Genomic DNA, 20,800 nt, shown 5'->3' with positions numbered 1-20,800 from the left:
TGCGTTTATCTCCATTGTGTCATTTTTTTTTACATGTTGTATTTTACTGTTATAATTAAAACGAGAAAACATATATATAAGAAATATCTATCTGTCCGTCTGTGGATGGCATATAGGTCATTGTACGGCGAGTCTGAAGGCTCAGTAATCGCGTTTGGTTGGTCGGAGCAGTCATGTCGGAGCAGGAGTCTCTGAAGAGCTCCAGCGCTAGAAACCGCGGAGGAGTACAGCGAGTGGAGGGCAAACTAAGAGCCAGTGTGGAGAGGGGAGATTATTATGAGGCCCATCAGATGTACCGGACATTATTCTTCAGGTGAGCTTTATCGTTTATTACAGGAGGAATAATGATTGTCCCGGGCCCTGTAGCTTCCAGATCTTTCTTGTTGTCAACCGAGCGTGTTCATCGGTTGTGCTGATTGGCAAATTGCTCTTCCTGACCCGCCCCTTGAGTTCAGTCTTATCTCTGATTGGTCAGAGTCGTAGTCATTCATGTCAAAATATCAGCGTGAGCTAGCTACATGCTAATCAGAAGAACAAGGTTGATTAACAATTGCACCACCTGAATAATCTGTCAATTATACTCTAAAATATAATAACACTTCCTCAAAAACAATTCTCTATATTACGACGGTGAGATTAATCCTGGCAGTTCTTATAATTTAAGCATTTTAACAAATAGAGCTTGTTAAGCAGCAGAATTGTGAAATTTGACATTTTAAGTCTAAAGTCTCTTTTTATAATCATCCGACAGATTCAGACCAACGTGATTAGGGGACAACAACTAATATTTCGTAAAACCATTCCTGCCATTCATTCTTCCTTTTGTTGACCTGCTAACTAGTGAGCAGCCTACCTAGGCAGCATTTTGGGATAGCCTCATAAGCTTTCTAGCTTTCTATCATGGTTTCAACCTATCAAATTAGCGTTTTCAGGAGTTTCAAAACTGCCAATCAAGATGGCATTTATAGGCATTTGTTTGTATTTAATAGACAAAACGTCTTTTACCCATGATGTTGAGACGAGCATCACCACCTGCATCAAATACTGCACAGATCAGATTGCAGATAATAAAGTAAAATGTCAGGGTGATGCAGATGTACTTCACAATGAAAAAGAAAAGCCTCATTATAAGCAAAGAATAGTAGTCTGAAATAATGTTGTATTACTGTTTCTTATGACAAAAATAACACTCATTCAACAATGTCATTCTTGAGAAGTGGGACAAAACAGGGAGCGAAATTGAAAAATTAAAACATTGTACTCAGACAAATGAAACTACATTTATGTATGCTTTGATACAACCTCCTAACCTTTCTCTTTTTTTTTTTTTGTTTTTTTTTTAACAAAATGTGCTTTTTAACTTGGACTGTGTAATATAATTTTAACTTTATCTTTAACAGCATTCTAGATGTTTTTAACAGTTCAAAACACATTCTCGTGTAAGTAGACAGATCAAACTTTCACATGTGACCAATAATTCCACAACAAATATAAAATATCATATAATGAAATATCATCAAAATATTCATCTGACGGAGGTGACAGAACTGACGGAGTTGACACATGTGACAGTGGTGACCAAAACCTGACTTTGTAGTCATTTTAACTATCAAATACAATGAATCGATTAATTATTGTATTAAAACAAACAGTGCGTATGTTATTGTTTATAAAGCTTTTATTCAACAGTCACATTTAGGTATTTTGATATATCATTGGAGCACAAAATCTTATGGTGGTGACATCTGACGGTGTTGACAAGTTTGCCATTTCTTTCAGAAAACAAATGGAGTTCATGTAATAGTCATTTAGTTTTTTCTGTTGATGCTAGAGGCTTATGGAACCTGCTTCAGGAGAATAAAATGATCTAAATATTTCAAATAATTTCATTAGAATTTAAAATATTCTAAAACTATTCTAAAACTATCAAATTTAGCAGAGCCTGTCTGACACATGTTGTCTGCAGAAGAGGACTGTGGCAAGGGGGTCCTTTAGAGTGACAGCTGGCCATGATATTCCCTGATTTTATTAAATTTGAATTAATGTCTGACGGTGTTGACTGGAAAAGTGAGGACACAACTTTGAAACCTTATTAAACATGCATGTGTCACTGAAAAACAACCTTGCTTTGATATAGGATATTAGTGTTGCTTTTGACAAAACAAGGTCTTTTTCATCATTAAAAAATATTTGTATCCATTTTATAGCAAATGGATAAATAAACACTGTTTTAGATGTAGTGAGAAGACAATATGTGTCATAGGTTTTACGTAATAATGATACAATTAAATTGAATTATGTTAAATACATTCTATAAATATTTTTACTTTTAAAACTAATAGCAGTTATAATTGCTGGACATGTTTTCTCCCACGTCTCAAGAATCACTGAGCTTGTTAATATTTGATCATTAACCAGGTGCATTCTACATGAAAGAACTTGCAGAAAAAAATAGGAACTATAATAGACTCTCATGACTGTGTGTCAAACTCAAAAAGTCTCAAAAAATATGTCTTTTATGGCAAGAGACGTCCAGGTTGTAAAATGTCATGTGATAGATGGAACTCTGTGAAAATTCATTTGTTATACGTAGAAACATAAAGTCTTTTTATTATTAAAAAAAATAAAAATAAACATGTTTTAAACATATGGAAATGATGTGGTGTGCACAGTTACATGTTTTCATGGTAGTATGAAGAATGTTATTGGGTCATTCCATGTCAATTCAAACAAATTTCAAAAACTTCCCCAGCTACATTTTTTGATTTTGCTCATAGTTTTTCTGAAGAAAGATAAACATGTATAGTGATGAAAGCCAAAATATTAAATGTCATGGATGAAAATTTTATGAGTAGTCCACTATTTTGTAGAGGCAATTTTCAGATATTTACAGCCAAATTACAACGGGTTAAAAATGACTACAGAAAGATGGCAGCATCATAATGTTACTTTTACACAGAGATTGATAGGTCTGTTAGCAAAAAATGTGCACTTTAGCAATCTTTGTTGCATCATCATTTGGTGATCATTCAAAATTGAGGAAACGGCACTTTTAAAGTTTTTCTCCAAAGTTTGGATGCCTGTAATTGAAGAAGTGTTAAAGATATCTTAATGCCCTTTTTAGACATTGCGTCTTAACAAACTTTCCTTTTGGCATCTTTATTTCTAAGACCCTATATGGTTCGGTTCCAGAGATATTCAAATTTCAGTATGGCTCCAGGAGCAAATCAGTAAATTGTACACATTTTCAGTGGTCAAAAAACAAGTGTGGGTCACTTTGCAAAAATATGGAATGTCTGAAGAACAACTAATGTTGACTAACTAACTAGAGATGTATCTAGTTTCCTTCTATCAAAACAGCTGCATTAAACATACCTGTCTGAGTGTCATTAATATTCTTTTCCCAAAGTTTATGTGCCTATAACTCGAGAAGTATTAAAGATAACACAATATGATTTTAGATTCTAGTTCTTAATAAACTTTTCTTTTGGAATCTTAATTTTCATGGCCATATATTGTTCAGTCCCAGAGATATAGGGATCTCAGTGAGGCTCTATGTTAGGGTTGTGACGATGAGGAAATTTCCCCACCGGTTAATCGGCATGTGACAACACCGGTAATACCGGTATCACCGTGGGGGTGGGGGTTTCCTCTTTTTTTTCCTGGTTTTAAATAGCTTATAAATGCGTGCGTCTTATACTTTCACTTTCAGTTTTGCGGGCATTGGCAATTCGGCGTCAATTGTTTGAATGGACGACAACGAAACTACAAAAAAAAACTTTGAACCCAAAATATTGCCAAACAGATGCTTTTGCATTGCTTTTTGACACTAAATCGTCCGCCATTCTCTTTCTGTAAATTCGACTCCTCTCGCTGTGATGTTTTATCAAATTTCGATAAGGCGCTCGTACAGATAATTAACACGGCCAATTCACCGTCAGCAATCACACTCCCTATCCAAGCACTACAAAAGAATCCCTTTAAAAAGCCAAGCAGTCTTACCTTCATCATCTCTTGTTTTCAGCATCCTTCCACCCTCCCCTCTCCCGGACAGCACGCCAAACACGCTTAACTTTTACGCTGTTTATTATATGTAAGTGCGAACTCGTGAACTCCTCACGTGATAAATTAAATATGACACATTGTAGCTATGTTCAGTTTTTAATTATAGTGCATGTTCTCGTCTTAAGTAAATTATTTAGAATGATATTTTCCATTCAATTCAAATAAATAGGCCTATTTAATAAAAAAACGAATACTTAAAAAAAAAAAATGTGGGGATGGTGTCACGGTGGAAAAGTGATGTCACCGGTGTTGCGTCTTAAAACCGGTAACACCGTCAACACCGTCTATCGTGGCAAGCCTACTCTATGTCCTGATTATTGAATATTATCAATTTTTATTTTGACCCTCCTCTACAAAATGGTGGATTACTCAGTAAATATTCACACTTAATATTTTGGCTTTCATCACTAGACATGTTTATCTTTCTTCAGAAAAACAACCAAATCAAAAATTTGAGCTGGGGACCTCAAATTTTACTTTATAGTTACATTACATAATCTTTATAGGGCTAAATATAATTTTAAAATGGAATAAATGTGTCAAAGCCCACATTAATACAGATAATACATTTTGCAGCACTTGGTAGGCCTACATTTATTTAACTTGCTTTTTAAAAGTTTAAAAAGTTAAACTTTTTTAAATAACACTATTTGTCTTTATCCCATGCTGAGGCCACAAAACCGTTGTATTAATAACATGTTGTTTTGGGTGCAGGTACATGTCACAAGCGAAGCATGCGGAGGCCAGAGAGTTGATGTACAATGGAGCGTTGCTCTTCTTTAGTTATAATCAGGTATGTGTTCCTCTGTTATCAGTTTCAGGTCATTTAGAGACTGTAGTTTATCATTTAATTAAAGTTCTGAAAAGGTCAGTTTTGAAACGGTTCTGAGAAGGTCCACTATAAGTTGACATTTTTTCAATCTTTACACTCGTTTTTGTTTTCTAAACAGCAAAACAGTGCTGCAGATCTGTCCATGCTGGTACTAGAGTCCCTGGAGAAATCTGGGGCCAAAGTAGACGATGAGACACTAGGTGAGTTTATTGAACATTATATTGTTCAGGCTGTTGTGCTAGTGTTTTATTTTTTGGCAAACAGTTGGATTTAACTTTATCTGTAGTTAGAGCTGAATTTTTAGGTCATTCAGAAGGTTTATTCATTTTTAAGCTAAAACAAGTGTGTAAATATTAGTAGCCAACAACGAGTTCAAATTTACGGTAGCGCCAAGCTGTTAAATGCAGCAGCTCTTTGCAGTTTTGTGTGGTACTTTTTGTAAACATTTTTATTTATTTATTTATGTTTCTTCATTTCTGAAAAAGTGTGTTTTTTCAGTGGAATCAGTGGAACTCAATTTTAACCAACAGTCATTGTAGCCAATTAGCTTCAAAATGTTTAACGTACGAATGAAAAAAGTAGTTTCAAATAATCAAGGCATGTTTTTCCAGTTATTTTCATGTAAATGATATTAAAAATGTGTATACATCATTGTCAAAATGTTTATTTGAAGTGATTCATTGACATAAACCTGCCACTGAATATTGCCTTTTTCCCAGAAGTACGTAATACAAACTTGCAATTCAGAATTTTTTCTTAGAATTATGAGATATAAGCTTCTAATTGCAAGTTATAAACTCAGTATTGCTAGATATTTTTTTGCTAGAATCGCTGACTTTTCTCGCAAATGCGAGTTTATATCTCACAACTCTGACTTTTTTCTTGCAATTCTGACTTTTTCGTAGAATTGTGAGGTATAAAATCCAGTTGCGGGTTATAAAGTCAGAATCACTAGATATAAACTCAATTATGAGAAATTAAGTCAGAATTGCATGATATAAACTCACAATTACGAGTTATAAAGTAAGAATAGTGGGATATAAACTCACAGTTTTGAGAAATAATGTCAAGAATTGCAAGTTTTTCTGACTTTTCTCGCAAATGCGAGTTTATATCTCACAACTCTGACTTTTTTCTTGCAATTCTGACTTTTTCGTAGAATTGTGAGGTATAAAATCCAGTTGTGGGTTATAAAGTCAGAATCACTAGATATAAACTCAATTATGAGAAATTAATTCGGAATTGCATGATATAAACTCACAATTATGAGTTATAAAGTAAGAATAGTGGTAAATAATGTCAAGAATTTTTAGTTTTTCTGACTTTTTTTCTCACAAATGCGAGTTTATATCTTACAGTTCTGAATTTTTCTCTCAGTTCAATTTTTTTTTTTTTTGCCTGACCTTATTAAATATGCATTTGAAGGAGTTTCCTATTCAGACAAAATGTATGGGAGGATAGTATTAAAATGAATCACGCAACATGATTTACTAACGTTTGTGCTCGTCAAATTACTGGTATTTGCGACATTATTTAATGCCCTCAAAAAAGCATGTCTTAAAGCAGGTGGTGATTTGCACTGCTTTTGGTAGATTGTCCAGGTCATTATGGAAATTATCTGACTGTGTCGTGTTCTTCAGTGTGTGCATTGTTAGTAAATCACATGCAAAATTTTCCTCTACCATCTGTGCTTTTAAGGAGTTGTGCTCTAATTTGCCCTGTTTAGTTAATCTGGCCCCTTTAGTCACATGTCGTGAGACAAGGAGTAGGTACAAAACTAAATGTATGAATTAAAGTCTATGTGAAATTGAATCAAAAAATTAAAAGCACATAATACTGACTATTTTGGTTAACTTCGTATTGTCAACAAAATAATACAGTATGTAATAAATATTCAATATTTCCCAAACTTACATGGAAGTATAGTTCAAATTTCCTTTTTCATCTGCAGCAGTTACATGATGGCCTTTTAATTGTGCAGTTACATTCTTGGTGTTTTTTTTTTTTTTTTCTCTAGAACGTTTGGCTAAACTCTTCAGCCTGATGGACCCAAATTCACCAGAGCGAGTGGCGTTTGTCTCCAGAGCGATCAAGTGGTCCTCAGAAGGATCAGGGAAGTTGGGCCACCCCAAACTACACCAGCTGCTGGCACTCACATTGTGGAAAGGTAAAAACCCATGACAGTAATCATCCAATAAGTTATCAGATAAAGGCACAATCAGCTGTTCTATGGGTAACCCACATGATTTATTTGTTTGCATATAGAGCAAAACTATAGTGAATCACGCTATCATTTCCTGCACTCGTCTGATGGAGAGGGCTGTGCACAGATGTTGGTGGAGTATTCATCAGCGCGAGGATTTCACGGCGAGGTGGACATGTTTGTAGCGCAGGCCGTTTTACAGTGAGTTCTAGAGCTTTACACAACAATGCAGTTTCAGACCAGTTTGACTGTTTCTTCTGCATAATGCAAAAGATTAAATGTAAGAAAACAATCTATACAGTGTACAGAATTGAATTGGGACTGGGGCTGTCTAGCTCCAAATTAAATATAAACCCATTCACTATATTTAATGTCTTCCAAAGTCATACGATAGCTTTGTGTGAGGAACAGACCCAACTTTAAGCTCACAGAAAATGTTGCTTTCTGTTGTTCACTATGTTCAAATGTAACATCTGATGTTGGCATTAGTGCAGTATGGTCAGTCGTCATTAAGGTCAAAACTGATGTGATCTGTCTAACACAGGGATCTTCAACCAGGGGTCCGAAGCAGTGCTGAAGGGGGTCCGCTAATTAATGTTTGACTGCAAATCATTTTTGTTAAAAAAAATTAAAACATGGTTAAAAACATCACAAGTCTATCATAATATGGAAGGCCGTAAGCCTAATATGTAGCTCTGCTTAATACATTTTGTATCGAGGGTCCCTGCTCTATGTCTCAGTCGCCTATGAGGTTCTTGCCCTGAAAAACATTAGACCACCAGTCTTAACAGCATCATATTTCAGAACTACAGCTGAGAGTTTATTCCTGTGGTTGCATGTGTTCCCCCTGAGATATTGCATCAGTAACTGACACTATGTGAAACAACTTTCTCAAAAAATATTAAAGCCCTGTTGAATTTTGTCTGGCAAAACGTCTAGTAGACCACTGGCCAATGGTGTTCGAGCATGTATAATTGATGGTGGGCTCTCTGCCTGTGCTGTCGATCACCAGTTTCTCAGAATTATTTGACTGAAGGCAAAGGGGCGTAGCATATCTTAGAGGTTTGTACGCAATGTCTCATTCCTTCATCTTAGGAAAAACGAGGTTATGCAATCTAAGATGTTCCCTTTCAAACACTTGACATTGCATCAGTAAATGATTCTGTGGGGAACAGTTTCTAATCACGCCATGTTATACAGCTCATATATACGGCTCAAGAGTGGTGCTGTTGAGAGAAAACCAAGTATAAGTCTCTGCAGGATAGTAAAGGGAGTTACCAAATTGGTGGGCGAGGCCAAAATAGAGGGGCGTTTTGAACTGTATTACCTGATTTGTAAGGGACATCATTTTAATTGCATAATTTAGTATCATCCACCAGTTTGAAAAACCCACAAAGTTAGAAATGCCCACTTTTGTTTTGCAGAGACCACATACTCAAGAAACCAGGTCACCTTACCATAGTAACCCATAATGGTGGATACCATCAGCAGATATCTTAAAAATCCTGTGTTCATCAAGAACACAGAATAAACTCAGCACAACATAAAAGACAGCACCGTCATAATGTAAGCGAAGATGCATCTAGGTCAGGGGTGTCCAAACGCGGCCGTCGGTCCTTTCTAAATACTTCGAGAACAAAGTTGAAATGCTTTAAGAATAAAGTCAAAATGCTTCAAGAATAAAGTCGAAATGCTTCGAGAATAAAAACATGTTCTCTAAAGAAATTTGAAGTAAACCTACTCTCTATATGTTGTTCTCCATTGTAGAGAAATGTACAGAGTTTTTCTTTACCCTAAATGTCAGTTCCAACTGGCAGTTCAAATGCAACCAAGAAAATGCCCCTAGGGGAGCATTTAGTTCTTGGGGAACCGCCTGGTGTGTAGTTTCTATAACTAACGAAAGCTTCTATTGTTCCTAAGTGCTCCACTATAATATTGACTTGCATAGTCAGGGAGTTCAATAATGCTTCGAGCATAAAGTCGAAATGCTTCGAGCATAAAGTCGAAAATGCTTCGAGAATAAAGTCGAACTACTTCGAGAATAAAGTCGAACTACTTCGCGAATGAAGTCGAACTACTTCGAGAATAAAGTCGAACTACTTCGAGAATAAAGTCGAACTACTTCGAGAATAAAGTCTAAATACTACGAGAATAAATACTACGAGAATAAAGTCAAAATATACTATGAGAATAAAGTTGAAATACTACGAGAACAAAGTTGAAATACTACGAGAATAAAGTCTAAATGTTTTTAAATCGTAGAAATTAAAGTTATAATATTTTGAGAGTATAGCCTATATTGCTCGTGCAAAGGCCCGAATTGAAAGCACCAGAAGAAGTTGCCAGGCCACCGGAATATGTTTGAAAACTGTTGCATCCGAGTGGCCACATCATCTTACGGATCGCTGTATTCATGGGAATCAATTCATTAAATGATACTGTTTTCTTCGTGAAAATTCCACAACCTACTCTGCAAAAATCTCTGAGGTGTCTAACTTTTTATTCCTTACATGTATTTAATTAAAAAAACAACAACAAAACGTTCTAAAGGTTGAAGTGGGCTTGTTATATATAACACGCTATATTGTTGTCTTTTCTGAGGTATATAACGTTAAGTGACTATTCACAAGCTGTTTTATTTATGGTATAATACAGTAACTGATTGAACATAATATTTAATGCCTTCCGTTCATTATTTGTAGTGCTCCAGCCACCCAGTAATTGCAATAATTTTGTGCTTTGTTGCTTTTAATACAACGCAGCTCAGCTTTCACATTTCGTCAGTTTTATCACGAAATATAAATTATAAATGTGTTTTTCCTCTTTATTTCAAGTTTATAGCAAGATATAACAGTGAAGGAACATCAGAAGGCATTAGAAAAAACAGGATAGCCTAATTTAATTAAACAAATGTCTCATTATTGTAATCGGAAAGATGATTGACTCACATGCCGCTTAAACTGAAGTGAATACAGCGATCTGTCACGCCACATTAAAGGGCGTAAAAAACACATTATTGTAAAACATATTGTTTGTATTTGCTAAAAAACTGATATATTTTGAAAGTTGAGACTTTGGAATATTTCCCGGTACGTAGCACTGTCGTATAACGCTGTTGTATGTCACCATGCAAATATCCTGGATGGACACAAAATTTGTCCATGCCCACGAGAACGCTATTCCTCTGGTAGATTACTCCAATAAGTCAGTGCAAGCCCTAAGAATCATAAGCCAATGAAATGGCATCCACAACTCAGTGTGATAACCTCAGTTTTGATACAGGACACCTATAGCATTACCCCGAAAAGCTGCCCTAGAAAGCCTAAACTGACTAGAGTGCTGAGTACAGATATACAGTGCTCTAACAAGGCACAAGATGTATAAAGATTGTTCATCTCACAAGCTAACCCCTCTGGGAGAAAAGGCTGATTAAAAAAGCCGGTAACACTTTACAATAAGGTTCATTAGTTAAACATTAGTTAATGTATTAACTAACATGAACTAACCATGAGCAATACATTTGTTAATGTATTTACTAATCTTTATTAACGTTAGTTAACGGAAATACAGTTGTTCATTGTTTGTTCATGTTAGTTCACACTGCATTAACTAATGTTAACAAAATTTTAATAATGTATTAGTAAATGTTGAAATTAACATTAACAAAGATTAATAAATGCTGTATAAGTCCAGTTCATTATTAGTTCATGTTAACTAATATGGTTAACTAAGGTTAACTAATGAACCTTATTGTAAAGTGTTACCAAAAGCCTTTTTACCTGAGCTCTGAACAGTGTCGAGAGCACTTTTCGCACACTTAAGATCATCAATTTCTTAAATTTAAATTGAAGATTAATCTAAAGACACCTGGCTTAAACCGAAAACGGCAGAGTTCACCTAAAGCACCTGCATATTAACTTCCTGCTTCACCGAAGCCAGAGCAAGTAGTAGCACTGTCTTGAATGAAAGTGCTTTCAGTTCAATTAAGGTGTTGTGCTTTTTTTTTTTTTACATTCGTCCACATGCCGAAAGCTGGTCTTCCACTGCGCTAACACTTAAACTTGTGGTGGACACATCTGTCGTGATTCTCTTTCACTTGTAAATCTGGCCCATGTCCACGTCTTTTTGACAAAAGCTGCGGACTATCCATGGTGCCAGAGCACTGAGGTAGCTGTGTGGCACCACAGGACGCATATGTAGCAGCACTAGCGGTATTAAAGTTGACACTGCTGCTACCAGGCCCAGTGCCTTCTGAAAACTCTTGATGGGAAGAATACTCCCCTCATTCATCATCAAACTTGAGTATAAGGGGATTTCGCAATGGCAGAATTTTCATAGCTAGTAGATGGTGGAAGTGCGTTTGAAAAAGCAGCTTGTAATGAGAAGTGATTATGAACCTGTTTTACAACAAAAGAGAACATTTAAAAACATGTCCTCTCTAAAGAAATCTAAAGTAAACTCAGAGTTTTTCTTTGCCCTTAAATGGCCTCGCTGTCAGCAGGCTTATGTCAGTTCCTACTGGCATTTCAAATGCAACAAAGAAAACGCCCCTAGGGGAGCATATAGTTCTTGGGGAACCGCCTGGTGTCTAGTTCCTAAAACTAACGAAAGCTTCTATTGTTCCTAAGCCCTCCACTATAATATGGGCTTGCATAGTCAGAAAGTTCAGCTGAGAGAATTCAAAACAAATTCTGCTTATTCTTGAATGGTAGAGAACATCATTCACACACTTTACGGCACAGCTAGAATGCAAGGATAGTGAATCTGGTACATTGTTCCTTAGAATTCCGTCATCTGTAACAAGTAACCACTGGGATGTAAAAATGAGCAATTCTTCGCTTCCCACAAATTCTTCAGTTTGTCAGCATTTTTGTGTATTTGAACCTTTTCCAACAGTGACTGCATGATTTTGAGATCCATCTTTTCACTTACACTGAGGACAACTGTGCAAGTATCTTCTGTAGCTTTTGAAGGGCAGTACTAAATAAAATAAAAAAAAACCTGATATTTAGGCAATATAAGAAAAATGTACACATCTTCATTATGTTCAAAAGTTTACACCCCTGGCTCTAAATGCATTGTTTTTCCTTCTGGAGCATCAGTGAGCATTTAAACCTTCTGTAATAGTTGCAAATGAGTCCCTCAGTTGTCCTCAGTGTGAAAAGATGGATCTTAAAATCATACAGTCATTGTTTTAAAAGAGTTCAAATACACAAAATGCTGAAAAATCAAAATATGTTAAACCTGAAGGAGTGTTGGACGCTTTGCGTTCCAGCTTAACCACAACCAAGTTGTTCCACAGCCTTGGAAAGTACACAAAAAAGCTCAACTTCAGACTCATTGACTTCTTTCTCATTGTCCAATCCACCAAACTTGACTAAACCATAGGCTTCAAGGGAGGGACCAAGGTCAGCTCGTACACAATACAGGCGAGGATACAGGTTCAGGGAGTGCAAGACATGCATGTTGGTGTGAGCTTGTTGCAGCATCCCGAGACTTATGTTTTCACAGTGTGGGCAGTCTGTGTCCCTGAGAGACATCCACTTCAGTGTGGGTGCAGCTCTAATGCCCATCGGACAGCTTGATGGGACCATTACACAAAGGTCAGTTTGAAGAAATGTGCCTTTGGGAGCAGTTTGCTTTTGTAGACAGGAAATAATGCTCTAGTCTTCTCACCGGAACTTGGTAGGCATGCAAGCAGGTGTCAGTTTGCAACGCTGTTGCTTTTCAGTGATGATTTTGGTCAATGTGTGAAGGAGAAATATTCTAAGGAACTGACGTTCAACAGTACTTTATAAAGTTAGGTAGAGAGCCTGCTATCTTTAGGCATACTTGAACACAATTGGCTAGAGTTTTAACTGAGTTACTGACACAGTCTTGAGTGAATAAAAAATTAAAGGAAACAACTTTCGTTTGGGTCTGTTTCTCACACTGAGATATCGTAGGAATGGCATTCAGAAGAATTGTAAAATAGTGCAGAAATCGTATAAATTGTTTTTACGATGTATGTGGACGACTCGATGACTTTAAAAGGATTAGTTCACTTCCAGAATAAAAAAAAAAAAATCCTGTTAATTTACTCACCCTCATATAATCCAGGATGTTCATGTCTTTCTTTCTTCAGTTGAAAAGAAATTAAGGTTTTTAAGGAAAACATTCCAGGATTTTTTTCCCATATACTGGACTTCAGTAGGAGCCAAAGGGTTCAAGGTTCAAATTGCAGTTTCAATGCAGATTCAAGGGGTTCTACACAATCTCAGCCGAGAAATAATGAATCTACCGAAACAATTTTCTAAAAAAAAAAAATAATAATAATAAAAATGTATGTAATTTTTTTTAACCACAAATGCTCATCTTGCACTAGCTCTGTGATGCGTGTTCGCTACTTCGCGCATAACGTAATTACGTTGGAAAGGTTACACATGGTTAGTTCTTCATCTGCGTACTCTGGTTCAAAAAGGTAGGATATTTTTTAAATAACCTATCGTTTTACTAGATAAGACCCTTATTCCTTGGCTGAGATCGTGTAGAACACTTTTAAAGCTGCATTGAAAATGCAGTTTGGACCTTCAATCTGTTGCCTCCCATTGAAGTCCACTATATGGAGAAAAATCTTGAATGTTTTAATCAAAAACCTTAATTTCTTTTCCATTAAAGAAAGACAGACACAACATCTTGGATGACATGGGGGTGAGTAAATTATCACTTGATGCAAACATTTTTTGTCGTGCTTGTCACATCCAGTAAATGTATGTTGATTTTTGCTTTATTTTGTTATGATTTGTATACATTTCTACATATTTTCTTGACTGCAGGTTCCTTTGTCTAAAAAACAAGACAAGCGCATTGGTGGTGTTCACTACATACACACAGAAGCACCCGTCTATAGAGAAGGGTCCTCCGTTTGTGCAGCCTCTGCTAAATTTCCTGTGGTTCCTCCTCCTAGCTGTGGACGGGTGAGATACTATCCTGTATTCATGCTCTTGATCTCAGCATCAGGCTCTTTAATTTTGAGAACCCCTGCTCTTACATTGTAAAATTCTGTGACAAAATTCTATAAATAATCCCTTTGACAGTCTAAGTATCTGTTGTCTGGCTATTCTTAAGCAGGTGTAAAAATAGTCCCTTTTGATATCAGTGTTTTCAGTTATTTTAGTCCTACTAAGAGCTGTGTTGCAGGTTCTTGATTTTTTTTATTTTTATTCTTTTGTAATGTGAGGAAAAATACAACACGGTGTGATCTTATGATCTGGTGACCCAATTTAAGGAACAGTATCCCATTGACTTACTCCTCTGAAATTTCTCCACCCAGCTTCTCACTTACACCTCTTTTCTAGTCAAATTTAAAACTTGTATCTCCCCTTCTTCACTTCTAGTTCCTGTTAGCATACTTAAAGTAGTTCACTTCCAGAACAGAAATTATTAAACAGATAATTTACTCAACCCCTTGTCACCCAAGATGTTCATGTCTTTCTTTCTTCAGTCGATAAGAAATAGTTTTTTGAGGAAAACATTTCAGGATTTCTCTCCATATAGTGGACTTCCAAAATGCAGCTTCAAATGGCTCAAAACAATCCCAACTGAGAAGGAAGGGTCTTGTCTAGTGAAACGTTTGGTCATTTTCTAAACAAATTGAAAATTTATATACTTTAACCTCAAATGCTCATCTTGTCTAGCGCTGCGTGAACTCTGTGTATTCCGGTTCAAGACAGCTAGGTATGTAAAAAAAAACTCTCATCTCATTTTCTTTTCCTTCAAAATTGTCCCACATTGCTGCAGAAGTATAGACCCTTTACAAAAAAAGGTAAAACAGCGATGTAAGATGATTTTGAAGTTGGAGAAGAAAATGAGACAGGAGTTTTTCGACATAACCTAACTGTCTTGACCCGGAATGCACAGAGTTCACCCAGAGCTAGACAAGATGAGCATTTGAGGTTAAAAAGTATATAAATTGTAAATAGACACTAGATAAGACCTTCCTTGGCTTGGATCTTTTAGAGCCCATTGAAGCTGCATTTTCAACTGCATTTTGGAAGTTCTAACTCGGAGGCACCATTGAAGTCCACTATATGGAGAGAAATCCTGAAATGTTTTCCTCAAAAAACACAACTTCTTATCAACTGAAGAAAGAAAGACATGAACATCCTGGATGACAAGGGGGTGAGTAAATTATCTGTACATTTTTGTTCTGGAAATCAACTTCTCCTTTAATTGTGGAAACGCAATAGATTAGGGCTCTTCAACTCCAATCCTAAAGGGCCATTGTCCTGCTGAGTCGACCATATACTAACAAGCTATTAAAAGTGTTTAGAACTACTTGTAAATTACTGACACGTGGGTTACATTGGAGTATTTTTGAAGTCTTCCCTCCAGGACTAGAGTTGAAGAGACATGCTCTAGACTAAGTAGCTTTATCTGACATTTTGAATGATTCATCAGTGTTTAAGCAAAACACTTTACACAACCTCTGGATGATTGTGGTTTTATTTTCAGTGGGAAGTTGACAGTCTTCACAGTGTTATGCGAGCAGTATCAGCCATCACTGAAGAGAGACCCTATGTACAATGAGGTGAGTTAGTGATAGTAATGCTCTCAAAGGGTTAGTTCACCCAAAATGAAAATTCTGTAATCAATTTCTCACCCTCATGTTGTTCCAAACCTGTTAGACCTTCGTTCTTCTTCAGAACACAAAGTAAGATATTTTTGATGAAATCTGAGAGCTCTCTGACCCTCCAAAGACAGCAAGGGTCCTACCACGGTCAAGGCACAGAAACATAGTAACGTTCTCGTAGCTTCATAAAACCACTATTTTGTTGATGTTCTTGGTACCTCTCTTGACCTTAACGGTGGTAGGACCCTTTGTCTATGGAGGGTCAGACTCAGAGAGCTCTCTTATTTTTTGTTCCGAGATGTACAAAGGTCTTATGGGTTTGGAACAGCACAAGGGTGAGTAATTAATAACAAAATTCTCATTTTTGGGTGAACTAACCCTGTAAACATATCACAAACAAGCTTGTTTTTTCTTTCTAAGTACTTAGGGTAGGCAGAATGACTAAAACGCTAGCTATGCTCTTGACCTAATAAGCTGTCTGCATCATTGACTACACAATAGATAAAAGAATTTGAAGTTGGCTTGATGCTAAGCTAATGTAATAATTTATGTAATAAGAATACAGTTACATAAAACAGTAAAACCGTTACAAGGTTGCAGGCACCTTCACTGGTACAATGTAGTGTGGATTATGCATGAGAAGACTTTTGGACTTTGTTTCTAACACACAATGTGTTCTTCTCTTGACCACAGTATCTGGATAGAATAGGACAACTGTTTTTTGGAGTGCCACCTAAACAGTCATCATCATATGGTGGTTTGCTAGGTAAGAAACATCCCTATCTCTGTGTGACTACTGATCATGGTTCATGCTGCTATCACATGCTAAAGCACTGTTAAACAATTAAATTAATGACGTGTATACTTTTAACCCTTTTATAAAGTGATGTGTTGAGTTAATTATTGAATATGATCTTGAGGTTTGTCAGGAGCTCCTCTAGTATCCTGCTGATAAGATCTTTCCACTTGCATCTCATTGTGTAAAAATAAACACAAAATCCAAATTTGGTAATATGCTTTTATTGGAGCCTAGCAGGTAATTTTACAGAATTTAAAACATCCAGCTATCACTATAAAAACACTCACTGATGCTTTTGCATCTAGTTGAACTTTTAATTTCAGAAACTAGTCTTTTCCTGTGAGACTTCACTGTTCTGTGACATCTTTCTAGATGTAGGCATATACAGGTGAAGTCAAAAGTTTACATACACCTTGTGGAGTCTGCAAAATGTTAATTATTTGACCAAAACAAGAGGGATCATACAAAATGCATGGTATTTTTTATTTAGTACTGACCTGAATAAGATATTTCACATAAAATATGTTTACATATAGTCCACAAAAGAAAATAATGGTTGAATTTATAAAAATGACCCTGTTCAAATGTTTACATACACTTGATTCTTAATACTGGGTTGTTATCTCAGATCCTTCAGAGGGGTGTTCCATAAAACAAGTTTACCAAATAAGCCAGGCTTATTTTAGTTAGTCTGACGTGTTGTCACTTGATTTGGCTCAAAATAAGTCCGACTAACTGAAGTAAGCCTGACTTATTTGGTAAACTTGTTTTATGGAACACCTCCCAGGTCTCACAAATTCTTTGTTTTTTAAGCATTTTTTGTGTATTCGAACCCTTTCCTACAGGGACTGTATGATTTTGAGATCCATGTTTTCACACTGAGGACAACTGAGGGACTCATATGCAACTACTACAGAAGGTTAAAGCGCACATTGATGGTTTAGAAGGAAAAACGATGCATTAGGAGCTGGGGAGTGAAAACGTTACATTTAAAGTCCAGGGTAATTTGTTTATTTTGTCTTCTGGGGAACATGTATCTTCTGTAGCTGCTAAAGGGCAGTACTAAACATATAAAACAAAATTATGTTTTGGCAAAGAATGAAAAATGTACACATCCTCATTCCGTTTAATTGTTTGCACCCCTGGCTTAGTTTTCCTCAGTGTGAAAAGATGGATCTCAGAATCATACGGTCAATGTTGGAAAAGGTTTAAATACACAAAATGCTAAAAAAAAAAATTAAGAATCTGTGGGACCTGAAGGTCTTTTCTAGAAAACAGCGGGCAGTTTAACGGTTCAGAACAAACAAGGAACTCTCAGAATCACTAAACAAACAACTTTTTTCTCTCAGAGAAAAATTGCGTGTTGTAAGGTTAGAATTCCGAGATATAAACTCGCAATTCTGAGAAAAAGTCAGAATTGCGAGTTTGGATCACGGTATTCTGAGAGAAAAGTCCTAATTTATATCTCACAGTTCAGAGAAAAAAAGTCAGGATTGTGAGATGTAAATTCGAAACTGCGAGGAAAAAAGTCAGAATTTATATCTCACAGTTCAGAGAAAAAAAGTCAGGATTGTGAGATGTAAATTCGAAACTGCGAGGAAAAAAGTCAGAATTGCGAGATACAAAGTCAGAATTGAGGGTGGAAAAAGTCAGAATTCCAAGTTTATTTCTCGCAATTGTTAGTTTATATCCTGCTGTCAGAATTGCGAGTTTGGATCACGCCATTCTGAGAGAAAAGTCAGAATTTTTCTCTCAGAAAGTCAAACTTTTTCTCTCAGAATTGTGAGATATATTGTGTGCTATAAACTCACAATTGCGAGTTATAAAGTCAGAATTCCAAGATATAAACTAGGAAATGAAGTCAGAATTGTGATATATCACAATTCTGTGAACATATCAGTCTTTTTTTTTTTTCCTCCTCAGAACTGGAATTTATAACTCGCAATTATGATTTTATATTTCGCAATTCCGACTTTTTTTCTCAGAATGTCGCAATTGCGAGAAAAAAAAGTCAGACTTGCAAGTTTATTTCTCGGAATTGTGAGTTTATATCCCGCAATTCTGACTTTATATCTAGCAATTCTGACTCTATAACTTGCAGTTGTGCGTTTATATCTCACGGTTCAGATAAAAAAAGTCAGAATTGCGAGATGTAAATTCGAAACTGCAAGGAAAAAAGTCAGAATTTAGAGGAGAAAAAAAGTCAGAATTCCAAGTTTATTTCTCGCAATTGTGAGTTTATATCCCGCAATTCTGACTTTATAACTCGCAGTTGTGCTTTATATCTCACAGTTCTGAGGAAAAAAAAAATCTGAATTGCGAGTTTATATGATGCAATTCTGATGAAAAAAGTCTGAATTGTGAGATGATAAGTCCCAATTATTTTTACAATTTTTTATTCAGTAGCGGAAACGGGCTTCCATAGGTAACAACAGTATTAAGAATCAAGTGTATGTAAACTTTTGAACAACTTTTATAAACTATTTTCTCTTGTGGACTATATGTAAATGTCTTTTATGTGAAATATCTTATTCAGGTCAGTACTAAATAAAAAAAAAAACATGCATTTTGGTCAAATAATGAATATTTTGCAGATTCTGCAAGGTGTGTGTAAACTTTTGACTTCAACTGAAAATGCAAGGATTTGAAAAAGATAAAAGATGTTATAAACTTTAACATCATGATTTTCTGTAAAGCTGCTTTGAAACTGTTTATTGTGAAAAAGCTGTACATTTCCGAGGTTTAAAAAAAGAAAACTATGGAAGCGTATTTCTGCCATGGGTTAAAAAAAATAAAAAGGTAAATGTGGCTTTTTCCCTCAACTTTATACATATAAAAAGGGTCCAAATATTTTCTGTACTTGTATTTAACCTCCAGTGTTTCGTTTAGAATAATACACAGCACAGGGTAATCTAAGGACATGTTGTGAAGAGTTCAAAAATAACTAGATTCTACTTTGCTTTCTTTGTAATAGGAAACCTATTGAATAGTCTAATGGGTTCAGGTGAGGAGGAAGAGGGCGAGGAAGCTCAGGAGGACAGCAGCCCGATTGAGCTGGACTAAAGCGTCTGACCGGTGGCTCGCTGGTCCCCAACATCATAAACCAGCCCCATACCAAACCATTCACTGACGTGAACAATGACCAATCACGCATCCGTTTGGGCGCTCTTTTTCAATAACTAACTCTTTCTTGTTATTGTTGGACTTTGTTCTGTGTATAGTTTTTAAAGAATGAAGGTGCAACAATATCAAACTTCCCGGACTGTTGAACAAAATTCGTAAAAAGAGCAGAAAACAGACGCACTTGAGATGTAATTGTGACGCCCTCCATTTGTAGTTCTACTGAGCTGTTGGATGTCAGGAACCCTCGTTTGTGAGAGGGACTTTCCGGTCCTGCCACGAGGGTGGCGGTGGCTCAATGTATTAATTAAAAAGTAATTCAATTGCTCTTAACTTATAATCCATTCTAATATACTTTGATAAATTCTACAGTATGGTAGCTCAAATCAAAACAAGGCTTGGTTTTGTGTGTCCGCACAGCTAGATCTTACCGGGGATATTGCCGTATCCTCGACGAGACATTTCACCACTTCTGTTACATTGTATGTGTGAGAATGAGAAAAGCACACATCGTACAAATGTGCGTGATTGAGCGGGTAGATGAATGCATGTTCGTGTTGATCGGAGTGTGAATGTGCTGTTATAAATGTCTCGGCCACAAGGGGGCCGCTTCATTCTCTGCTGAGGTGTGATTGAACGTAATAAAACAATAGAAGATGGATGTAACATAAATAGATGCGTCCTGTTTTTCTTTATTATTGTAGATCAAGTAAAATTTTTGGGCTTGTACAACAGTATACTGCCCTCCAAAGGCAAAGCGCAGTAACTACACATTTGGTCAAAATTGAGTTAAGGCTTAAAATGGACTTTGCCACAAGACAAAACAGTTGTCACAGAGTCTCCTGGTTCAGTTTTGTCCCGTTTCAGAGAAACGAGAGTGTCAACATGTTTGACTAGCTGTTGTAAAAACTTTAAAGGCATGTTTCAGTGTTCTCGTAGTTACTGCACTTTGCCTTTGGAGGGCAGTATAGTATACTTCGTTCATCTTCAGAACACAAATTAAGATATTTTTGATTAAATCCGAGCGCTTTCTGACCCTTGTAAACAGCAACGCAACTGACGTTCAAGGGCCGGAAAGGTAGGACATTGTTAAAATAGTCCATGTGACATCAGTGGTTCAACCGTGATGTTTCGAAGCTTCAAAAATAACATCTTTATTTAACAGTTTCT

The 20,800-nt window shown here is 36.2% G+C and overlaps 1 protein-coding gene across 1 annotated transcript; it reads left to right on the top strand.

Annotated features, from left to right (window-relative positions):
• Positions 1-163: 163 nt before the first annotated feature.
• Positions 164-20,302, top strand: get4 (guided entry of tail-anchored proteins factor 4). Its single transcript, XM_073828469.1, has 9 exons — positions 164-313; positions 4,780-4,858; positions 5,016-5,097; positions 6,915-7,064; positions 7,163-7,301; positions 13,916-14,056; positions 15,594-15,669; positions 16,405-16,477; positions 19,485-20,302. Exons 1-9 carry the CDS (start codon positions 174-176, stop codon positions 19,571-19,573), a joined length of 969 nt encoding a protein of 322 aa, XP_073684570.1. The 5' UTR covers positions 164-173; the 3' UTR covers positions 19,574-20,302.
• Positions 20,303-20,800: the final 498 nt, after the last annotated feature.

Source organism: Garra rufa, chromosome 22, assembly GCF_049309525.1.
Source record: "Garra rufa chromosome 22, GarRuf1.0, whole genome shotgun sequence".
NCBI classification, from domain to species: Eukaryota; Metazoa; Chordata; class Actinopteri; order Cypriniformes; family Cyprinidae; genus Garra; species Garra rufa.
Note: the sequence above shows the minus strand (reverse complement) of the source record. Positions and strands in the feature narration are given on the sequence as shown.